The sequence below is a fragment of the Melopsittacus undulatus genome, chromosome 6 (genome assembly GCF_012275295.1).
Source record: "Melopsittacus undulatus isolate bMelUnd1 chromosome 6, bMelUnd1.mat.Z, whole genome shotgun sequence".
Classification (NCBI taxonomy): Eukaryota; Metazoa; Chordata; class Aves; order Psittaciformes; family Psittaculidae; genus Melopsittacus; species Melopsittacus undulatus.
This window is the reverse complement of record NC_047532.1, coordinates 66,040,866-66,062,680: the sequence shown is the minus strand read 5'-3', so window position 1 is coordinate 66,062,680 and position 21,815 is coordinate 66,040,866. Positions and strand designations below refer to the sequence as shown.

The window sequence follows — 21,815 nt, the reverse complement described above, 5'->3', positions numbered from 1 at the left end:
GTAGTGTAGGATAGGTGATGGCCATGGAGAAAACCTTCATGTTAGTCTGCATTTAAACTTGTCCTGGCAAACATTTGTTGACATAAACAGCTTCAGAACAGTTTGGGCCAAACTAAATCAGGTCAGACAAAAGAATACCAGCCAACTGACACAGCAGTGCCTTTCCTGACTGCATGCGTTATGACCAGCCCTGACTTGGCAGGGAGGGTGACTGGCGCTCACAAGCTTGATGAGTAAATTTGATTTAGTTCTGTGTGAACACAATCCATAGCTGTAAGGCCATTATTGCTTGCTGGTTTACTAAACAAAGGCTTCCTGTTGAGAAACACCTAAAATGAGAAAACAGGTAGCTTGTGGTGGTTTTACATTAAAGATGGATGACTGGTTATGAAATGTGGTGACCAAAACCATTGAGGAGTGTGATGCTAATGTGCTACTGAGATGGCTTGGCTTATGCTGACAGGCTGCTTGGCTGCTCTCTTCTGTCTTCCTTCTGCATTAGGTTTGTCAGTGTTGAATACACAATTTTCACCCTATTCCTTTTTCTCCACTTCTTCTACAGCATATGCTTTCATGTGGTTGCCTTTACATTTTGGAAAAGCTTGTTTTCAGCCTATGTAAATGAGAGTTTAAACCCCAGTGAAGGAAGGTTCACAGATATGCTACTAAGTTCCCTCCAAGCCTTTCTGATTCTCCTACAGTTTTAAGAGTTCTGGTTTTTTTTTTCCTTCTGGGGAGTACAGGGCTGACTGATTCTCATAGGAGATTCCTGTAGTCACCTAAGGAAACAGCTCAACTCATGTGCTCAGGTCCTCTCTGCTGCAGGATCAGCATGGTCCTTTGGTCCCAAGTTACTACCTAGTCTTCTATAGTATCATAATTCATGTTATTAAATCTGAGATCCAAGAAGCATCCATTGGTGGCGGGATTTCCTGGTGGACTTCATGTAGATAAATGAATGTGTACAGCCACACAAGGGACAGAAGAAAAACTGAAAGTAAATATGAATTTTCATGACTGCTTAAATCAGATTCAATTTCAACAGGAACTTGCTGGAGACACATTTCCTCATGCATTCTTTTCACTGTAAACAGTATTTGCTCTAGTGTTGGTTGGGTTTCTTAAGCCATTTTTGGATTCTTTAATGTTAAAACTGTGTTTTGTTAATCTGGCATATTTAGATTGTGTTATTACCTGTAGTTTATAAATGTGTCCTGGGCAGGAAATCTCTGTTTAGGTGTGTGTCTGGTGAGTATCAGTTGCTAAAGGCAGTGTAGAATCATAGAATAGTTAGGATTGGAAAGGACCTCAAGATCATCTAGTTCCAACCCCCCTGCCATGGGCAGGGGCACCTCACACTAAACCATATCACCCAAGGCTTCATCCAATCTGGTCTTGAACACTGCCAGGGATGGAGCATTCACTACCTCCCTGGGCAACCCATTCCAGTACCTCACCACCCTCACAGTAAAGAATTTCTTCCTTATAGCCAATCTAAACCTCTGCTGTTTCAGTTTCAACCCGTTACCCCTTGTCATATCACTACAGTCCCTAATGAATAGTCCCTCCCCAGCATCCCTGTAGGCCCCCTTCAGATACTGGAAGGCTGCTATGAGGTCTCCGCGCAGCCTTCTCTTCTCCAGGCTGAACAGCTCCAACTTTCTCAGCCTGTCTTCATATGGGAAGTGCTCCAGTCCCCTGATCATCCTTGTGGCCCTCCTCTGGACTTGTTCTAACAGTACCATGTCCTTTTTATGTTGAGGACACCAGAACTGCACACAGTACTCCAAGTGAGGTCTCCCAAGAGCAGAGTAGAGGGGCAGGATCACCTTCTTCAACCTGCTGGTCACGCTCCTCTTGATGCAGCCCAGGATACAGTTGGCTTTCTGGGCTGTTGAGTGCACACTGCTGGCTCATGTTCATTTTCTCATTGACTAATACCCACAAGTCCTTTTCCGCAGGACTACCATGAATTTCCTTTTTGCCCAACCTGTAGCTGTGCCTGGGATTGCTCCGACCCAGGTGTAGAACCTTGCACTTGTCATGGTTAAACTTCATGAGGTTGGCATCAGCCCACCTCACAAGTGTGTCAAGGTCCCTCTGGATGGCATTCCTTCCCTCTAGCGTATCAACAGAACCACACAGCTTGGTGTCATCGGCAAACTCGCTGAGGGCACACTCAATTCCATTGTCCATGTCAGCAACAAAGATGTTAAACAAGACCGGTCCCAACACCGATTCCTGAGGGACACCACTCGTTACTGGTCTCCAGCTGGACATTGAACCGTTGACCACAACTCTTTGCGTGCAGCCATCCAGCCAGTTCTTTATCCACTGAGTGGTCCACCTATCAAATTGATGACACTTCAATTTAGAGACAAGGATGTCATGTGGGACAGTGTCAAACGCTTTGTACAAGTCCAGGTAGATGACATCAACTGCTCCACCCCTGTCCATCACTTTTGTAGCTCTGTCACAGAAGGCCACCAAATTGGTCAGGCAGGATTTTCCCCTAGTGAAGCCATGCTGGCTGTCACCAAGCACATTTCTCTTTTTCATGTGCCCTAGCATGCCTTCCAGGAGAATCTGCTCCCAGATTTTGCCAGGCACAGAGGTGAGACTGACTGGTCTGTAATTCCCCGGGTCATCCATTTTTCCCTTCTTGAAAATGGGGGTTGTATTTCCCTTTTTCCAGTCATCAGGAACTTCACCTGTCTGCCATGATTTTTCAAATATGATGGCCAGTGGCTTTGCAGCTTAATTCGCCAGCTCCTTCAAGACCCACGGATGGATTTCATCAGGTGCCATGGACTTGTGTACATTCAGGTTCTTAAGATGGTCTCGAACCAGATCCTCTCGTACAGTGGGCCCAAGGTCTAACTAAGTTTTCACAGTCCCTGCATCCACCCTCCAAGACTTGGGTGGTGTGGTCAGAGCCTTTGCCAGTGAAGACCGAGGCAAAGAAGCCATTCAGAACCTCAGCCTTCTCCAAGTCCTGTGTAGCCAGTTCTCCCGAAAGCTTCCAGAGGGGGCCTACATTGTCCTTAGTCTGTTTTTTAGCCGCTACATACCTATAAAATCCCTTCCTATTATCTTTTACATCCCTTGCCACGTTTAGCTTCAGTTGGGCCTTAGCTTTCCTAACTTGGTCCCTAACTACCCTGACAACATCCCTGTATTCATCCCAGGCCGCCTGTCCTTGCTTCCACCTTTTATAAGCCTCTTTTTTCTTGTGAATTTTTCTCAGCAGTTCCTTATCCATCCAAGGAGGTTTCCTGCCCCTCCCGCTGCACTTCCCTGTGGTCGGGATGCAGCACTTCTGAGCTTGTAGCAGGTGATCCTTGAATATTAACCAAGAGTCTTGGGCCCCCTTACACTCAACGGCTATATCCCATGGAACCTTGCTAAGCAGGTTCCTGAAGAGCCCAAAGTCTGCTCTCTTGAAGTCCAGGGCAGTGAGCATACTGCACGCTCTTCTCACTGTCTTGAGGACCTCTAATTCAACCATCTGGTGATCACTGCATCCAAGACTTCCCTGGAGAGTCACATTTCCAATGAGCCCTTCCCTGTTGGTGAGCACGAGGTCAAGCAGGGCACCTCTCCTCGTCGGCTTCTCTATTGCTTGCAGAAGGAAGTTGTCTTCCACACAATTGAGAAACCTCCTGGATTGCTTGTGCCGGGCTGTACCGTCACCCCAACAGATGTCAGGGTGGTTGAAGTCCCCCATGAGGACAAGGGCCTGCGAGTGTGAGTCTTTTCCTATTTGTCTGTAGAGTTCTTCATCCACAGGTTCCTCTTGATCAGGCGGTCTGTAACATATCCCCACAGTAATGTCTCCCATCACCGATTTCCCCTTAACCCTGACCCACAAACTTTCTGTTAACTGCTCACCTGTCCCCAGACAGAGTTTCATACTCTCCAGCCTATCCCTAACATAAAGGGCAACTGTGGTTCCTGATGGCTTCTGCCCCCACCCCTCTCCCAAGCACTACTTCTCACAGACCTTTTGTCTTCTAGAGGCACAGAAAACAATGTTTTAGATATTCTGTAAACAAATAAAGCAGTGATGAAATACAAAGAAATCACAGCTGGGTGTAGCCAGACCTTCACTTTTGAGAGTACAAATATCTAATCCCATGCTCAAGTGCATTACTTTAGTGATAGTGTTCTCTTGGATGGTATGATAAACATTTAATTCCACGTGGCAGTTGCTTTAAATTTGCATTTCCCTTTGAAGCTTACTTTTTCTGTTTCAGACTTGAAGAGGCTTGTTTCCCTCAAGTTATGTTTTTTCTTCTTGCTCTCTTCCCTCTCCCACTTTGCCTTTTTTTCTCCACCTCTGTCAGTCTGCTAAAATATTATCAAAATTTAATATGAACAAACTGCATTTTGGGATCAGATATGCTTTGATTAGTCTTCTGTATGGTTTTTATTGTCTTTACCTTAACCTGTAAAAACCCAAGAGGCTGTTTTGTCCTGTAGTGACAAGCCTGTAGCTGTAGGTCTGACTGAACTCCCCATAATAATTCATGCAGTTTGTTGCATGCCTGTGGTGCACTCCTTCCTGAAGACTCTCAAGCTGGGAGCAATCTCTAGATTGATTTATCTGCTTTCCTGCCTTGCTTCCCCTCCCTTACTTGTTAGGGGTCCAAAAGCCTGCCCACCACATTGCCAGAAGGACGTGGTTATGTGCATGCATATTCCTGCTCACATGATTAGGAACTCTTTTCTCTCCAGCCAGGAGTGTGCATCAGAAGATGGGGGCACCTTTGTCTTGGCTAGGCAAGAAATGCAGTTCTGGTCAAATGGTGTGCTTGTGCAGACCGTCTCTGGTCAGTTGACCATAGTATTCACACCCTTCATGTGAGGACTGCATATACTCTTGTTAGACAGAGACATCTGATGCAGGTTTGTAGCATACAGCTTTCAAACACCCTAATAAAGGCCTGTCTGCCCCAGTCCTGCCAGTGTAAGTCATGAGCCTCAGTGAAGGGTTGCAGGCAATTTTGTCTGCCTCTGGGGGTTTGTATGAAGAAATGAGACATGACCACCTCAGACCATCTCCTGAGGATTTAATTCTACACACTACTGTCTTAGTAATGAACTACTTGGAATTCCTTTAACTATCTAATAGCCTATTACCTGAAAATAGCTTGTTACTTGAGTCCTCAGTTAAGCATCATGTGTACATGTAAATGAAGAGAAAGTCACAGCTGTGCCTCTTTAATAAATTAGTTTTCTTAATTTACTGCTGTGTAAGATGGGTTTTCCTAGACTTCTGTGTATCCTGTTGCAGACAGAGCTTCCTACGCCCCTCCAGCAGGAAAAAACATGCAAAGTGCTGGTGAATGGTAGATAAAGTTTCTGCCTTAGTCCACTTCCTGAGTCAGGGTTTTTCCTTTGACCATATATAAGCTAGTCTGATTTGAAAAATTCCTCCTGATGTTTGGTGTATAGGGAGATAAAGCATAGTGGTCCTTCGAAGGCTTGCTTTTGCACTTGGCAACAATTGCATGTGATTTGTATGTAGTCCCCCCAGCCTACCCACCCACGTGCCAGTAGTGATATACTGTACTCATGTGTCATGCTGTATTGGTTGGGCCTCTAGCCTAGATATCATATCTTGTAGTCAGAACAGAATGGCTCAGATTTGTAACTGTTCACTTAGTAACCCTGGATCAATTTGCACTGTACTGTAATTGTCTGTATTGGCCTGTTTGTTATGGCCACAGCCTACACAGAATTGCCATTCCTTTTGCTCGCTGGGGAAGTGAGTCAGCTTGTATTAGATCCTCTTTTTCTTTTTCATAAGCTAGACTTTCCTGAATTTGAAAGCTTTGGACCAGAACTTGCAACGCAGCACTCTAGTGCATGGGAACCTTTCATTCCATCCACCAGCACCTCTTCCGTAACAGAATGTAAGAGCTTGTGGTTTAACCTGGGCCATATATGCAACTGGAACTGTGTTGCTGAAAAACAAGGTGGGATGGGTTTGGGGACACACAGCAAGAGGCTATGCTGTGAAAAACATCACTTGTTTGAGGGGTTTTCTTTATGAGGACTGACATGCTTAAAGACAGACCTTTGTAGATTTGGGCTTATATATTAAAGATGCACAAGATTTGACTGATGTTTGAGTTCAGAGTTAGCCAACATTTGCCAAAAATCTTTGTTTAATTTTATGACTAGAGAGAAATTGTGCTGAATTTGCATCAGGTGAAGAAATACCAACTGAGCAGTCCCAATGTGCTTTTCTTGATACTCTGTTTTGAATATATGTGGTGATCAAAATCAATGGCTGATGAAATGACATGAGATAGAGAAGATGGTTTAATTCAGAAATCTTGGGATATTGCTGTAGAGTCTTTGTTTTAAGTATACTTGAGTTTTGAGGGAAATGAGTCTGTCTATGAAACACACACAGTATTGCAAGTAAACTGTTGGCAAATGCCTGTATAACACTTTTTTTTAACAGTTTATTTGTTCTAAGCAGACCCAGCTTCCATATGGCCTAGACCTCAGTTCAGCTATGTTACCATCAAAGTGTTTTGAATGTGATTGGGTGCTCATTCACCATTTTAATATAGTTTCTCCTTTCCTCTTTTCAGAGAACCAAGATGGCCTGCACCAGGTAGTACATGAACGCCTAGGGGAGTTGCTGCGTGTTTTAAAAGCAGTGATAAATAAATACCAAAATCTAAACTCAGTCGATATCCTTAGTGCTGCAGGAACAGTTATTGCAAAAGTAAAAGGTAAGGAGTTACAACTTTTCATAGTCCTGGGATGTTGTAATTAGTGACTTGATTGACTTTGGCTTAGAGTTGTAAGTAGAATTCTATGTACAGAGAAGAAATGGGAGTTTTTAAGTCTTAATACTTGTTTAAAAATACCTTCTCTAAGTGAAAAGTAATATTAAATAATTTAGTGTAGTAAAATTCTGTTTTTAGGAAGCTAGCTGCAAACCCCCATTGCATTCCAAAAGCACAAGCCTTCCATCTGTATCACAAAATAATATCAGAGAAAAAATAAACCTCGCATTTATCCATTTAGAAGGTTGCCAAGAGTGTTTGCTTGATTCTATGGATTTGTAGGGATGGTTGTGTATTTATAGCAAGTGAAGAAATATCTGAATGAGCAGTCCAAATCTGCATGGCCTCATGCTTATTTAGAACTTATTTATAACATCCACAAACACATCATACACATGATAAAGGTGTCAATAGCAATAAAAAGCCTTTGCATATGTACACGTGAATACTTTCTATTGCTGACCTTTGCTGCTGCAGTTCTCTGTGTGTCAGATGAATGCAAATGGTGAAGCACACAATTACTCCAGCCTCATAAATCATAGCTGTTTCTTCTCTGTGTAGCCCTTGACTGCAGCTCTCCCTACTCTGGAGTAACTCCAGGGTGTTACTGCAGACTCAATATGGGTTCATCCATTTGGCATGGAGAATGCTTTTCAGTAGGGTTAAATCTCCACCTCTTGCCTGGGTTAAACCATGTGGAACACCTTGCTTCAGAGGTGCATAATTTAATTCTTGTTCTAGGGTTTTTTTCCCTTGTTTTCTGATTTCCTTAGGATGTCTGAACATACACTGCTGATTCAGTAAAGTAAGAATATCAGTTAAAATACTAACATGTTAGCTGCCTGATTCCTGTATCTTGGATATTCCTCCAAGTTTCTTATGGATTCTTCCTGTTGCTGTACAGCTTTGCCAGTTTGATCTTGCAATTTCTTCTCACTATATGTAGAGATTCCTATAGATCTGTCCCTGATATTTGAAATGATCACAGGATTATAACTGCAACTTCTGAACTTGTTTTAGAGAATTGTACATAACAGTAGGAATGCAGAGGGTATCCATGAGAGGTTGCTGTTTGTCTTGATCATCTCGGGAAGAGTTAAGTACACACGTGCAATCGGATACTTACATGAGAACAGGTTAAATGTTTAGTGAACATAATTGTGCATCTACCTTAGGCAAGCCGTTTCCATTCTTAACTGCTATGGTAAGATTACCATTTGTCTTTCACTCCCCCCTAATTTCAGTGGATCCAGGACAATGTTCAACTGTTCTTTCTTAAATTGATGTTGAGAACTGACTTAAGGTAGCAAGTAAATCAGATTATATCAACTTTTGCTAAATTATGTTTCCAGAAGCTATAATATCTGTTCTTTCTGTAGTATGTAGTTTCTCAAGGTCATTTCTGATATGGCGTGTCCCAAAGTGATCACTTTCTGTACTGTCCAAGTTTACAATTGTAGAGTAAAGCTGTAGAATTACTTTCCTGTCTTGCATGGTAACATTATTGGATTGATCTACATTTATATGTTCTCCCTCCTACTCTTCTACTTCTGAAGTGGAGAATCAAGCACTTCATTATATTACATGATCCAGAGTACTTGCAGCTTTCTGAATGTGATGCCATACGTATTTTTGTCTCTTCTTGCTGCATACTGTTCCATCATACAATGTCAATAGCACTTCACCCTGGCAAATGCATTGGTGTTTCATTAATTTTCTTATATGTATCTGTTTCTGCCTGGCTTAATGAGTAGCTGTTCTTTGAATAATTATTTTAGCATTCTTTAATTTCTCTTGATAGTGAACGGAAGAAATTACTTTAGTACTAAAACTTTTTTGGGCAATACAGATATTCACACGTACTTTTTAGCTTTTTCAGATTTCAGTTTGTATAAATGTTTGCACTTGAAATCAACTAATTACTAACATTTGCATTGTTGAGTTTATTCACTGTTACTATATTGAGTTTATATAGTTATGGAGGAATTGCGTTCTTTTCTATATGGAAAGAAGAATTCCTTTAAGGAAAGCACTGTGCACATTGCATAATTACAGAATGCTGAGAGTGGCTCTGCTCTTTGTTGTTGTGAGAATGCCACTTGAAACCAAAGCCGTACAGTCATGGCTTCCAATTTTGTGTCAGATTTGTTGCAGTAGGTCAAGTTATAAGACTACTTTAGGGACATTTGAAAAGTCTCTGTTTGGCTATGGCCCACTTGAACTATTAAATATGATCTTGTACAATGAGAAGTCTCTCAATGAAAAAAGGCATGAAAGGAGTTGATTTTGTTATGGTAACAGTCTTTGTCCTGCTCCTGGAACAGAGCTCAAGTTTTGACTTTTTTCCCCCCTTGTTATATTATGAAGAGCTTTCTCATCGGCAATGGTTTGACAGTACTGAAAGTCTCGCTTTAGGATTCCTGCTACGGGATCCAAAGTGTGATGATGATACAGTGCCCATCTGATACGAATGTGTTCTTCCAGCTTGACTAAATAGATAAGAAGTGTTTTCTGATGGGATAAAAGGCTATGGTGTGCAATTGCTGTTCATAGCATTCTCTCTAATTTCTTCCAGAGTTGCTCATTTGTTTAGTAAGCAGCAAGCATTCTGGACCTAGAATTGAGAGGCTGCCATAAACTGGTTGCTTTTTGTCTAAAACAAACATGATTCACCACAGAGCAAGTGATCCAGTGCTATGTGACCTGGCCTTGTGGAGTTTTCAGGTTAATAGCAAGGAAGGGGAGCTCTGGATCACAGTGAAGAAGTCAGCCTCAGTCAGTCCTGTCTTGATTCTATAGCCTTTCATACAAAAAGTGCTTTCAAATGAAGGCTGTAGTAAGGCCCATCAGTGTTCAGCCATGTAATGTATTCCTCATGTGTCTGGAGATGGGAACAGGGAGTTTTGGGGTTTCAGCTCTCTCTGACAGGTACCCAAGCCCTACTTCTCTTAGGAACAGCAAAACCTTTGCTGTATGAAAAAGCGTAGCTTGTGGTAAATGTGAAAGCAGTTTGTCTTGAGCGCCTGCTTGGTTTTCACAGCTGTTTTTTGTGTGACTATCATACTGTGCTGAGTTTGTATTCAAACTGAAGTGTATGGCTGCTGGAACTGAGGAAGCTGAGGTGAAAATACAGCAAGTTATAGTGACATGTAAGCATATCAGACCTCGCATTTGCTTACGCTGGCCTGTCAGAAGCACATGCATTCACAGGTTTTCAGCTGTGGTTATTTCAGTAGAAGTAATGTAGCTGTTAAATAAACAGGAAGCTACAAGAATGTGAGGAGCTGGTAGGACAGAACCAGTATCCTTTTTCCTCTGTGTTCCCAGGCATGTTAATGTGACATTATGAAAGAAGTTCATGTGACTCATCTGTTTCTTGTCATTGGAGGGCAGAACTATAAAAAGACATGGAAGCACTCTGTATCTGTAGTCAGATTTATGACTAGGAAGAAGATTAACCTGGCATGGAAAATTTCTGATGTTTATTTAGGAGAGGATGAAATAGAAACAATCTGGGACTTAAACATGATTTCTTCTTTTCCTTCTCCCCTTTCAGAAATAGAACTGTAACTGGCTTAGGTTCTAGAAAGACCTTTCTGAATCTTTGCATAATGCCAGGGTTCCAAATCTAGTTTGTACTTGGTACTTCCCATAAGGTCAAATAGCCATTTGAACAAATGCCTGCTTTTGCTCTTAGTAAAATCAGTTCCAATAACTTTGGAACCAGCGACTCTCAGTGCCTCTGGCTTTTAAATGAGAAGTTTCACTGTGATTTCAAGGGAATGGGTAGTGCAGACAGAAAACCCCTTTAAAATACACAAGTGGGAATATTTTTGAATGCTAGTAAAAAATCAGAGTGCCTGTGCCCCTCCTTCAAGCCTCCCAGCCATTTCTCTGGTCTTTCAGTGGCAGTGATCTGAATGTGTTGCTTGTGCTGCTTTGGATGTCTAATGCTTTTCCTTTCTAACAGATTGAAGGAAAAACTAGATACAGCTTGTTATCTTAATCTTGCCACAGATAATGATTTTTGGCAGAACAGATAATATCACAGTTTTACTATTTTATACTGAAGTTTCAGGAAAGCGTAGGCAAAACCCCCTCTGATGTCTGACTGAAGCTTTAACGTGGTTCACTGGGCCTCTTTGCTTGGACTCTACTACTTATACATACCTACTCAGGTGTTTTGTGATGAGTGCCTTTTAAATGGCACCTTGCTTGATCTGGAAGAATTGAGACTGACTGAAGCATCTTGCCTGCAACCTGTTTAGAGTCTTATTTCTGGAAGTAATTTCCCAGCCTGGCCCACCATCATACTCGTTATTTTCCCACTCAGTGTCTTCAGATTGTTGGTGGCTCCAGTGTACGTGGTTCTGATACCATGCTGGCTTCAAGTTTGTACTGTTCTTTTGCTCTAAATTGCACCTATTGACTTAACTGTATCACTAGAATCAATGCGGATTCCTAGTAAAGTTGAAAATTGCACTTGTAGATATTGCCATTTTGGGTATGTTTTTTTTTTCTCTAATTGTTCTGCCTCAAAACCAAATACCTCTATCAAGATGAAATTACTTCAGTGTTGTTGGTGTATCTGTGATGTAAATTCAGAGAAAAATATGTTACAGAGGGAGTAGGAAAGAGTTCCTCAAACTTACTGGCATTCAGTTGAAGCTGGGGAGGCTGCCAGACTTTGTAGTAAGTAAAGGCTGCTGAAATTACATGGCACAGGGACCTGAAAGGAGAAAAGCAGGGCCTGTACAGCTTGATGATCCTCTCTAGCTGTGAGATCTTGAGAATGCTCTTCTTCTGCCTCTTAACCAGTCTGCATACGACTTCTCTTCACTCACATTCCTCCCACCGTGTTTTTAATGCACACTTTTAAAGATGAGAGTTAGTAACAAGAAGTATTACAAGTCTTTGCTTTGGGAGAGGGTATGGTTTTTTTAGTCATGGTTAGGTTTTTCTTTGCTTGGGTGGTGTTTTTAGTTTTGAAATAGTTCAGAAAGGTTCTTGGTAGCATTTTTGGAAATTTAATACAGAAAACTGATTGCAAAGGTATTTGGTTCCAGTAACTCAGTCAGTTGTTTACTGGTTAAAAGTCAGCTAGTAAAGTATATGGATTCCTATCTAAGGAAATAGATGGTGGTGTTACCATTTACATCTGCTAGGTCTGAGAAAATTGACCTGAAGAGAGTAAATCCTGCAGGCTAGTGTAGTTCAGACTTATCCAGGCTTTGCTCTCCCAGTCCTGCATGTGCGCATGGCGAGGGGGAAGCAGAAAGCAAGAAAACTCCTCCAGACTCCATCTGCTGTGGCTGTGTCCCCTGGGTTTTCCTGGGCTGTGCTGTGTTCATTTGACTGGAAGGGGGCAAGGCAGCATCAGAGAAGCTTGTGTGCTGTGGTAGCTGTGAGCTAAGCTTCACCTTTCAAAGGCCCTGGTTCCACTTTGGTCTTGACAGGTGACATGCTCTTCATGGTTTCAGAAGCATTGCTTAAATGTCCTTAGACACTGCTTCGGTTTCTGGTATTCTGGTTTGTTGCTGGCTCCCCAGCCTGTTCTGTGCCTGAATCAGAAAGCTTTTGAATGGTACAGAGAGTTTTGCAGTGTCTCACAGCATTTTGATGAGGTTGCTGAAGTCACCTCAGTTTGAAGACAGCTTTGCTAGCTTTGGAAATAGAGATCTGTTTTAATGCAAGCTAGGTTTGTGTTTCACATACTGGAGTACAAAGTTTAATATATTGCTATAATATGATTTCTTTTTTTAAAGTTTCATATGCCATATGAAGTATTACTTGAAAGCATTGTTAAGTTGTATACTTGCCTTGAAATCTGTAGAACTATAGATAGATAGCTGTCATTTCCAGACATGGAAAGATTACTGAAGTTCATTGTTGTCAGTGGCTATTGTGTGCAGTCAGGATGTCCTGGGGAAAGAGAGTGCGTGGTTTAAAGTTGATGTTAAGTACATCAGCATTCCACTGGTAGCAATCTGGAAGAAAGCTGCTTGTATTCCACTGATTTACTGACAGCTTGCACTAACCTTGTAGGCAAAAGTGGCAATTTTGAAGGAACTTCAGATGGGTTTTTCTGTTTGTGAGGATCCTGAAAAGGAAGGATTTCTCTAGTATTTAAAATCTAAAGCTTAATACAACTCTTCCTGGAACAGGAAGGCAGAGCAAAACAGAAGGCATTTCTTTAGGGCTGTCTATATTCATGTCTCATTAGCAAAATGAAAGAAGTGCTCTTTCTCTGAAGACACCCCAGCTGATGGATATAAGAGTGTTTTATTGGTAAGTGCTTTGAATCTATAGACAGGTTTTGCAGGGATCTTTTAATTTTGAAATAGTTTGTGTTTCATGTTGGCACTCCAGTTGTTTTTCTAGTCATTAGTGGCTTGTAATCTATAGATCTCATAGTAACTGTTGTTGCTTAATGATTTGGAATGCAAAGCTTGGGCTCAGAAGCAGGGTTATCTCTGGGAAGCTGAGATTTTCCATTAACCTGATTTAACAAAAATAAAGAAATCCATTCCTGTTTAAAAAGTGTGTGTGTATAACAAAGCTCCAAAGATTTTATGTATAATCAGCAGAGCTTTATTGAGCCTTATTTCAAACAAAGGTGCCAGAGGCATTTTTTTTAATGTAATTACAAAGTGTAGAAGAAGGAAGAGGTAGAAAAAGCCTTAATTTAGGAGTGAACTGTGGCAACAGACTGTTAATTTTTGTTTATAGTGTATGGCTGGCTTTGATTGTACGTTATTACAACACGTTGTTCCAGCTCTGGAAGTAATGGTGCAGTAGACCTTGAGAGTGCCCATATTTCTGTAATAGCATTGTATAGAAGTAGTTGTTATTAAAGTGGTGATCGGGAATGCTACATAAAAATGGATGCAGCTGTGTTAATTTACTGGTTAAAAACTTTTCCTTTCACAGAGGAAGTCTAATGGGGGAGCAGATTACTGTACTTTCTTTGTTTGTTACTCATTAGTGTTTAGGCACCTGGCAGGAAGTTTGGATACTTTTAAAGATTAAAGTCTGTTACTTTAATTTGCTAAGAAAATGAGCATAGAATGGGCAACATTGAAGGATGATGTAATTTTTTATACTCGTAAAAGCCATTAGGGTCCATTCTTTCCGTATTTGTACTTTAAATGTAAGGAAGCTTCATAAATCGATATTGCCACAGGTCCTGCAGAAAGCGATGAATCAGAGTGAATAGCTCATGTGAAACTGTCCTTGCAACGTCAGATTGAGAACTTGCATCCAAAGGGCTCAGCTTCAGCTCAAAGGGGTCTCTTCTACAAAATAATTCTCAAATAATTCCCCATGCAACTTCTCTACAGAAATAATTCACACTCAGCAATGATCAAGGAGTTAAGTTGAAAATGGGTATAATTGGTTGTGCTTTTTGTCTTCTCCTTCCTCCCTTCTACCCCTCGTCCAGTTAATAGAAACTGGACAAATTGCTTGTCTTCTCAGTATTCCAGTTTGGCATGAAAGCTTTTAATGGACAAAACTCAGAGACTTTTGCCAGACTACGGAGCTAATAGTTAAAGGGTTTTTGCTATGGACACTACATCTAGATAGCTTTCTATTTGGTTATATTCAAGCCAGAAATAAAATGTTCTGGATGCAACAGGATCACATGCAGGTGGGGGTGTGTGCACGTCCATGAACTACTGCTCATGTTCTGAATGCTGGAATTTCTACCCAGAAAAGAAACAGGTTTTCAAATATGTGACTGCATTTATGAGCTGCTCTGTGGTGTAGCTTTGGCTGGTAAACTAGTGCGGGTTTTTTTTTTCCCCTTACATTCCAATACAAAGCTGCTGCTTAAGTAGGAAGCTATAGGAAGTGGAAGAGGAATCTGATTTCATTGTGGGAAGCATCTGGATTGTGTTAATTTCTTTCCTCTCATGTTTACTTTCTTACTAATCTTCTGTAAAACTGTGTTTTGTCAGTTATTCAGGACAGTGTAATGTTGTGTGTTTATGTGTATAAGATCTGTCTTTAGGCCTAGTAAACTTGCTTGCTTGACCCCGCCTCTCACTCTTGGGCTGCATTTTTTTTTCTCCTAAGCGGTGAACTTCAAAGAAGTTAACGAAGAGAACAAGAGGGAGCTCTTCAGTGAAATATTTTCTTCCATTGAAACATTGGCATTCACCTTTGGAAACGTGTAAGTTGGAATCCAGAAGGAGTTCCTCAAGAGGTTAGCAGAGCTGAATCAAATGAAGACTAAACAGCAATCCAAACTCTAGTTTATCAGTTAATAGTTGTCCAGTAGAAAATGAACTTAAATGAACCACATTGGAACAATTGTACTGGGTTTTTGGGGTATTTAGGTTTGGTGTGGTGGTTGATTCTTAAAAAGGTAAATGGTGATGGTGTAGAGGTTGCAGGGTATGTAAGGCTAAAAATTGTTTGCAGCCATTTTGAAGGCTATTAGAAACAATTTTTGTTCTCAGTGAGGTAAAGTAATGAAATAACACAAGTCTTTGTTTTTCTAACAGTATTTCAGACTTCCTTATGGGAGATGTAGACAATGGCTCATCACTGGGACTTCCTGTATCTCGGAGAAGTCGGGTAAGCTAAACATGTTCTCTTGGATTATGGACTGATAACTTTTAAAGGAGATTTTCATTTCCACTAAAACTGTTTATCCCTGTTTAGGGCTGGGACGTTTGGAGTCGTCTGAGTGTTAAAACAAGATTAAACCCATGATATATTCAATGTTTCAAATACTTGAATGTATTCTCAGGTTTAAGTGCCAGTAATGACTCACCAGGACTAGCACTCAAATGTGTAAATAATAACCTGCTGTAATTGTATTTTAGAGTTTTAAATGGTTTAAGTGAAAAGAACTGAATACTTAAAAGTAAGATACTTGAGTGCTTTGCATGCTGGAGTAGTTAGAATAGACCTGTTAGACCTAGAAGTTAAGGGTTTAATGACCTCTCTTTGGCTTTTAAAGACTAATATTCATAACAAAATTACTTTTTCTTCTTCCAGAGCCCAGTTTGTGCTTCAGCGATTAACTAATAGAGCTGAATAGCACTGCCAATTTATAGGTAGTCAAACAAAAACAGTAGCTTTTCTAACTCCCCTTTAAATGCTTTAAAAAGGAGATAAAAAGTGCTCTGTACCAGTTCTGTTCTGAATTTTTGTGTATCCAGAAGCAGATTTTCAAGTAAATCAAGTCAAATGAAAACTTCCATGCAAAGGAAGTGCAGTTAATAATTGGTGTATGTGACAAGCTGAGTTTATGGGGTTTTTAAAAGGCTTTAAAACATACTTAAAGTTTAGCATTCCTTCACACAGGACTGATCATAGCAATGCTTTGCAGCTGAGAAATAGTCTTTAACTTTCCACTATGGTTGGTAACAAATGTGAGAAAGATGGATGATCATAGAAGTTCTTGGGTAGCTGTTAGAAAACTCATCTTCACGAACAACGTGGAGAGGAAGGAGGCTACCTGGAAAACTGCTTCCAGCAGACTTGGAATCAGAAGATTAGGTTGCTGATAGAAAGTACGAAATAAAGTATAGAAGCCTGCATCTCATGTAACTGAAATGAGATTATTTGAACAATTACTACTGCAGCTCATTGGGTCAACAGCAGCAATGAATTTGCCAACACTTTAATCTTGTAATGGCTTTGCAATGCAATGAAGTGCTCCTGTGGAGGGAGGTGGCCCAATATATTGTATTGTGAATGTGTGGCTAAAATGTCACCCTTCTGAACACCGGGGTGGGGGAAGACCAAGGGGAGATTAGAATACAGTGAAATGAAGAAGGAATTCTGTTCTAGATGCTCCAGAAATCGCTGGCTTGTATTTAAAAGCACCTTTTTGTATAATCATTCGCTTTTCCTAATGTGGAAGGGCACAATCATAAATGTTAGAGCAGATAGAATAATATGGTTTGATTTCTTAGGAATCTGTCTTAGATTTAAGTGCGTTACGGCAAAGCAGATAAATGCACGTGTAACAGATGAAACATTTCACTTTTATTTGCAGTTCAGAGAGCAATTTGGAGGCCAACTAGTTGTTGAGTGTCAGGAGGAGTTAAATGCAAACTATTTAGCTGTATCAACTGTTCCTGTAGATGTGTGCATTCAGTAGTTGAACATAGCAGTTGGCTGTATCTTTTAAGATTCAGGAATAGCATTTTGGTAGAATTTAACATGTAAATGCTGTGAAGGCTAATTAAGGGGAGAGATTTTAATTGCTTGTTACATTAGGGACCTCCCTACCTAAGCTGTTGAGGATAGGATTGCCCTCAGCTGGGTGGGGGGAGACTGATCTTGCTTGTCTTGACTGCAGGGGAGTCTACATTCTTTAGGCATTCCACTTGGAAGCTTAAGTTAAATGATATGTACACCCCCTCTTAGCAAATGTAATAGTTCTCATTTTAGCCCTTATAATACAACTAGAAGGACAAGGTGGAAGCAAAGATATTTCTTAATTAAAACCAGAAGAGCTTTAGAATACATTGGAAGAGACGAGACAGGCATGTGTGACCTTTCATTACTGAACAAGCTATTTGAATGCTATTTGATGCTCTGTAGATCTGAGAGCATAATAAAGGGGAAGGATGAAGGTTTTAAAATGCATGCAGATGTCTGCCTCTGTCAGACATTACACAGAGAGTTCTTGGGTAATGGGGAAAAAAGACCCAGGACACTGGTTTGAGAAGTTAAATCTACACAGAAGTCATCGGATCCTTGAGGGGGCAAGCTGTGTGAGTCAGGTTCTTATAAGGTGTAGTATAAAGTGGTTGTTCACATGCTTGCTTTTAAAACATGGTGTTACATATTTGAAGTGGGGTGAAAGTGGATGGATGAATGAACATTGATTAACGGCCCCTGGCTAGAAGTGTGCCTGTATTGCTGGAAGGGGTGAATGCTGCTCAGTACTGAAATGATTCAGGTCTTACAGAATGGAAAACAGGTTTTAGAACCATGATTTCTAAGTGCCTCCTGAGTTAACACAAAGCATGGGTTTTTTTTCCCTCTTATTTGTTCTCCCTGAACTTTATGCCACTTCAAAATCTACTGGAAGACAGTAATACCTTATATCCAAATTGGAACTAAGTCTGGGAATGTTCAGACTTTCTGTGCAACTGAATATTGACCCATCTCTAAAGTCAGATTTGATTTCTTTTAACCATTTGGTTGATAGCTTTATGTGGAAAAGGGCCTCATGAAAAGGCACTTCCATTTCACCAAACCTCTCTTTTATTAGACAGTGATTGTACTAGTGTTCCACTTTCTTAGGAATGGAGCTGTTCTTTAGTTTGATCCTGTTCAATGTAATTGGGGATTAATACTTTGCATGGTTTGGTATATGGAAAAGCTGCTTTTGCTGTGAATTAAACAATAATTGAGGGATTTTTATGTACTTTGTGATCGGTTTCCTTTTACATTTCAAATAAACATAAAAGAACTACTGCATTCTTGATACTGTGCTTTAAGTCTGAAAGTAAAATGGCACCAAAGTTTAAAATGGAAACAAGCTGTTCTTGTAAAACTTAAGGCCACTTTGCAGGTATTTCTTGGCCTTTGTCTTCTGTGTGCTCTCTGCTTCTGAGTTTTTCAGAGTAATTTATTAATTTAAAATTATATAGGGTTTTGTTTTTCTTTGGATTTTTGTTTTTAAAGTGGTTGTGGTTACTAGGTAAACTTGTTCCTTTAAATCTGTTCAGTGCTGTGCTCTACAGCACAGTTCACCTTCCACAGTTAAAGGGGTAGAAAAACACAATGTGAGCACAAAGGTAGGGATGAAATCTCGTGCTAAATACCTTTTATTATTGGAGTAAGTCCTCACATGTTGTTCTGGTTGTCAGGGCTTCATTAGCAAGTGTTAGCAGTTAGCTGTTGTGTCTACAGTGCACAGGAGGAGAAAATTTCAACTTCATTCCCTTGAGGAAGAAATGCAGGATTCTAAAGGCTTGCAGAACGGTGTCTGTTAAATGTACATGGCATGAGGTCTGTGAAATGCTTTTTCAAAAGATAGGTAGGGATCTAAGAAAAGCTGGAGCTTGCTTTAATATCAGCCCATTTTGTTAAACAATTACCTCTTTCGTCACAGCCTCTCAAAACTGTTGATTTAAAGGTATAGAATGATTCCTTGCTATTTATTACGCCTCAGTCAACAGCTTAGAAGGTTATTGTTCCTTAGATTGAGAGGGAGTTACAGTACAGCTTGTTGCTTTATCTGCATTAAAAAAGAAAGGGCAGATGATGCCATTTCTCTTGTTAGCCTGTCAGTTCAGTGAGAGCTTCTCTTCACTAACTTAATGCCTTGCTTCTTGTACACCAGTCTTTCGAGAATCTTTCTGTGGAGTCTGGGGGTTCACTGCATGAAAGGGATGATATTCAAGGTAGGCCATTCATTTAATATTAATAAACACCATTCTGTGTGCCTGTCTGTGTCTTGATCTTCTAAAATGTTGTGAGTTGCTTGGTCATTTTTTTACACTTCTGCTACCATTAAAACTTCACTGTAAAAAACTTGCTGTAGCAGGGGTTTTCTGCTTTTGTGAGTAACCAACTTGGGCTGCTTTTTGGGGCTGTGGGAAGAACCAGGGCCTGAAGCACTTGCGTATGTCAGCATGTGATCAGTGGCTCACTTTCTTTAAGAAAGTTATGCTGACCATATGACTACTACAGATAAAATACTATGACCCTTTAATTTGTTCTAAAACCTCTGTCAGTCCTGTTTAGAGTCAGGTAGCATTAAAGACCAGCTCCAGGTCAGAGCTGCTTAAGCATTCACAGTTGGCTAATACTGGCTTTGATCTCAGCATGTGGTAATGTCTAAAATTCACTTGTGTCAGATGCTTTATTTTCAGGGCAACTTCGAGCAGAGGAGGTTGATAGCATGCTCCTGAGAAATGACAGCGGAATCGAATCGGCTCTGTCTTATGCTAAAGCATGGTCAAAATATACCAAGGATGTAGTTGCATGGGTAGAAAAAAAGCTGAGCTTGGGTGAGTGGCTCTTTCTCGCGTTTAATCAGCTTTGTCATGATGAAATTCAATCTGTTGTCAGGTCTCTGTGCTGCAGACTGTCAGTAATGTGATTTCTAAATTAGGAGCTGTTCTGCTGAAGTGGACAGAACTATCATGCATTTCCTATAATTAAAAGCCTACAACAAAGTGAAGGTGGTCCCCTCTATAGCTTTTTACAGGGAGAATGTAACAAGCATTTAGCATGTGGTGCAACTGTTAGTGTGAACAGTAACTGTGCATTTTGTTTTACAGAAGTGGAGTGTGCTAAAAACTTAGCAAAAATGGCTGAAACTGCTAAAGCTGTTGTTGGACACCAGGTGAGTACATCTTGGGGCCTGATTTTAAAGTCTTTAATACCTCTTGCATCCCTTGCCCAAACATGAAACTTTGGGGATGCTGTGGATTGGCTTTTTAAGTGGATACAGCATTGATTTATTCTGTAAATCACCAGTGATGCTGTATTTTATGTGTTCCCATCTGCTATGGAAATTTGGATATATACATTTATTTTTGTTGAAAATGCAGACTGACTGTATACTTTTCACAATAGACTTTTCTCTGTTTAGTATCTCATATGCTTTGTTATTGGGCTTGTAGACTTTTAAGTGTTTTCCTAGTAAAATTAAGTGTAGCTGAGAAATGAGTCATTTTCTACATCCATACCTAACGCAGTATGCAAGATATAAATTCTTTATATATCTATATAGGGACTATAAAGTCTCTGTCAATTATGCAGACATTTAGAACATCAGCATGCTTCTACCTCACCTAGACCATTAATATTTTGTTGTGTGTAATTTTAGGATTACATGCCATTCCAATCAATATTCATTACTGCTTTTCAAAATGATATTGAGAACAATCAGCTTTGGCAACAAACAGCTGCTGCTCTCCAGTCTAACAAATTTGTGCAGGTAAGCTTAAAAGAAACAGACCAAGGTATTCTTAGCTTTTAAAAAAGCTTTGTATAGCGCAGATGATTCAAAAGAACATACTTGGCTGTAAGTCCTTTACATACTCTATTAATGTTTCCTATCTAGCCTATTCTTGGAAGGAAAAACGAGTTGGACAGACAAAGGAAAGATATCAAGGAGCTTTGGCAGAGAGAACAGAAAAAAATGGTTGGTATTTCTTTCCTGTCTAACAGCGTTAAAAGGTAAAAGTCTTCAAAAAGGATGAAACTTTCAAACTAGAGTGTTATACAATTAAATTCCTATGTTGAATCTATAGAGTTTATTGAATGTGGCATGTAACTCAGTTTCATGCCATACTTGTATTTGTTAGAGTTTATCTTTCTATGACTATGTACTTGAATTGCATGTACAGATGTCTTTAAGCATCACATTAAAGAGGAAATTAAAACAATTCCTTCTTTCGCTTTTTTCCTTTGTTATATTTTGCAGCAAGAGCTGGAAGCTGCTCTAAGGAAAGCAAAGTCTCTATATACACAGCGTCAAGATGAGTATGAAAAGGCCAAATCCTGCACTGCTCGTGCTGAGGAGGAACAGCTTAGCTCAAGTGGAAGCTTTGTGAAAGATTTCAGCAAGCAACTGGAAAAAAAACGAAGGCTGGAAGAGGAAGCTCTTCAAAAAGTAAGAAGTTTTGTTCCTTGCTTCTTATATTAAGGCTGTGCTGTTTTTACTCATGCTTTTCCGATGGGAGGATTTGAGCCAGTGTTCTGTTCATAATGCTTAATTTTAGTGACACTATGCTCTTTATCCTAAATGGCACTTTCCAATTGCAAGCATCTTGTGTGTGGGTTTTTAATCTTGCTTTCTAGTATCAAGGTGTGCAGTCTATCAATCCTTTCTACTTGTGTTCCCTCTAGGCTGAAGAGGCCAATGAACACTATAAAACAAGCATGGCAGAGGTTGAAGAGAAAAGGAATTATTTGGAAAACTTTAAAAGTGATGTCTTAACACAGCTTCGGGAGCTGATTTACCAGTGTGATCTGACTCTTAAAGCTGTAAGCATGCTTTTGAAAATAGGTTTGGCACAC

The 21,815-nt window shown here is 40.3% G+C and overlaps 1 protein-coding gene across 3 annotated transcripts in view; it reads left to right on the top strand.

Moving 5' to 3' along the window:
- The window catches only part of ARHGAP29 (Rho GTPase activating protein 29), a 50,640-nt gene that overhangs the window by 16,688 nt on the left and 12,137 nt on the right, over nucleotides 1-21,815 (top strand). For 2 of the 3 annotated variants that reach the window (XM_031046717.2, XM_031046716.2), the window contains exons 3-12: nucleotides 6,609-6,752; nucleotides 14,886-14,982; nucleotides 15,317-15,389; nucleotides 19,126-19,186; nucleotides 19,643-19,795; nucleotides 20,069-20,133; nucleotides 20,620-20,730; nucleotides 20,857-20,937; nucleotides 21,220-21,408; nucleotides 21,645-21,782. In XM_031046717.2, coding sequence (XP_030902577.2) covers nucleotides 6,609-6,752; nucleotides 14,886-14,982; nucleotides 15,317-15,389; nucleotides 19,126-19,186; nucleotides 19,643-19,795; nucleotides 20,069-20,133; nucleotides 20,620-20,730; nucleotides 20,857-20,937; nucleotides 21,220-21,408; nucleotides 21,645-21,782 — 1,112 coding nt within the window. The remainder of the gene's footprint in view (nucleotides 1-6,608; nucleotides 6,753-14,885; nucleotides 14,983-15,316; nucleotides 15,390-19,125; nucleotides 19,187-19,642; nucleotides 19,796-20,068; nucleotides 20,134-20,619; nucleotides 20,731-20,856; nucleotides 20,938-21,219; nucleotides 21,409-21,644; nucleotides 21,783-21,815) is intronic. The other variant, XM_005146536.4, reaches the window with a different exon arrangement.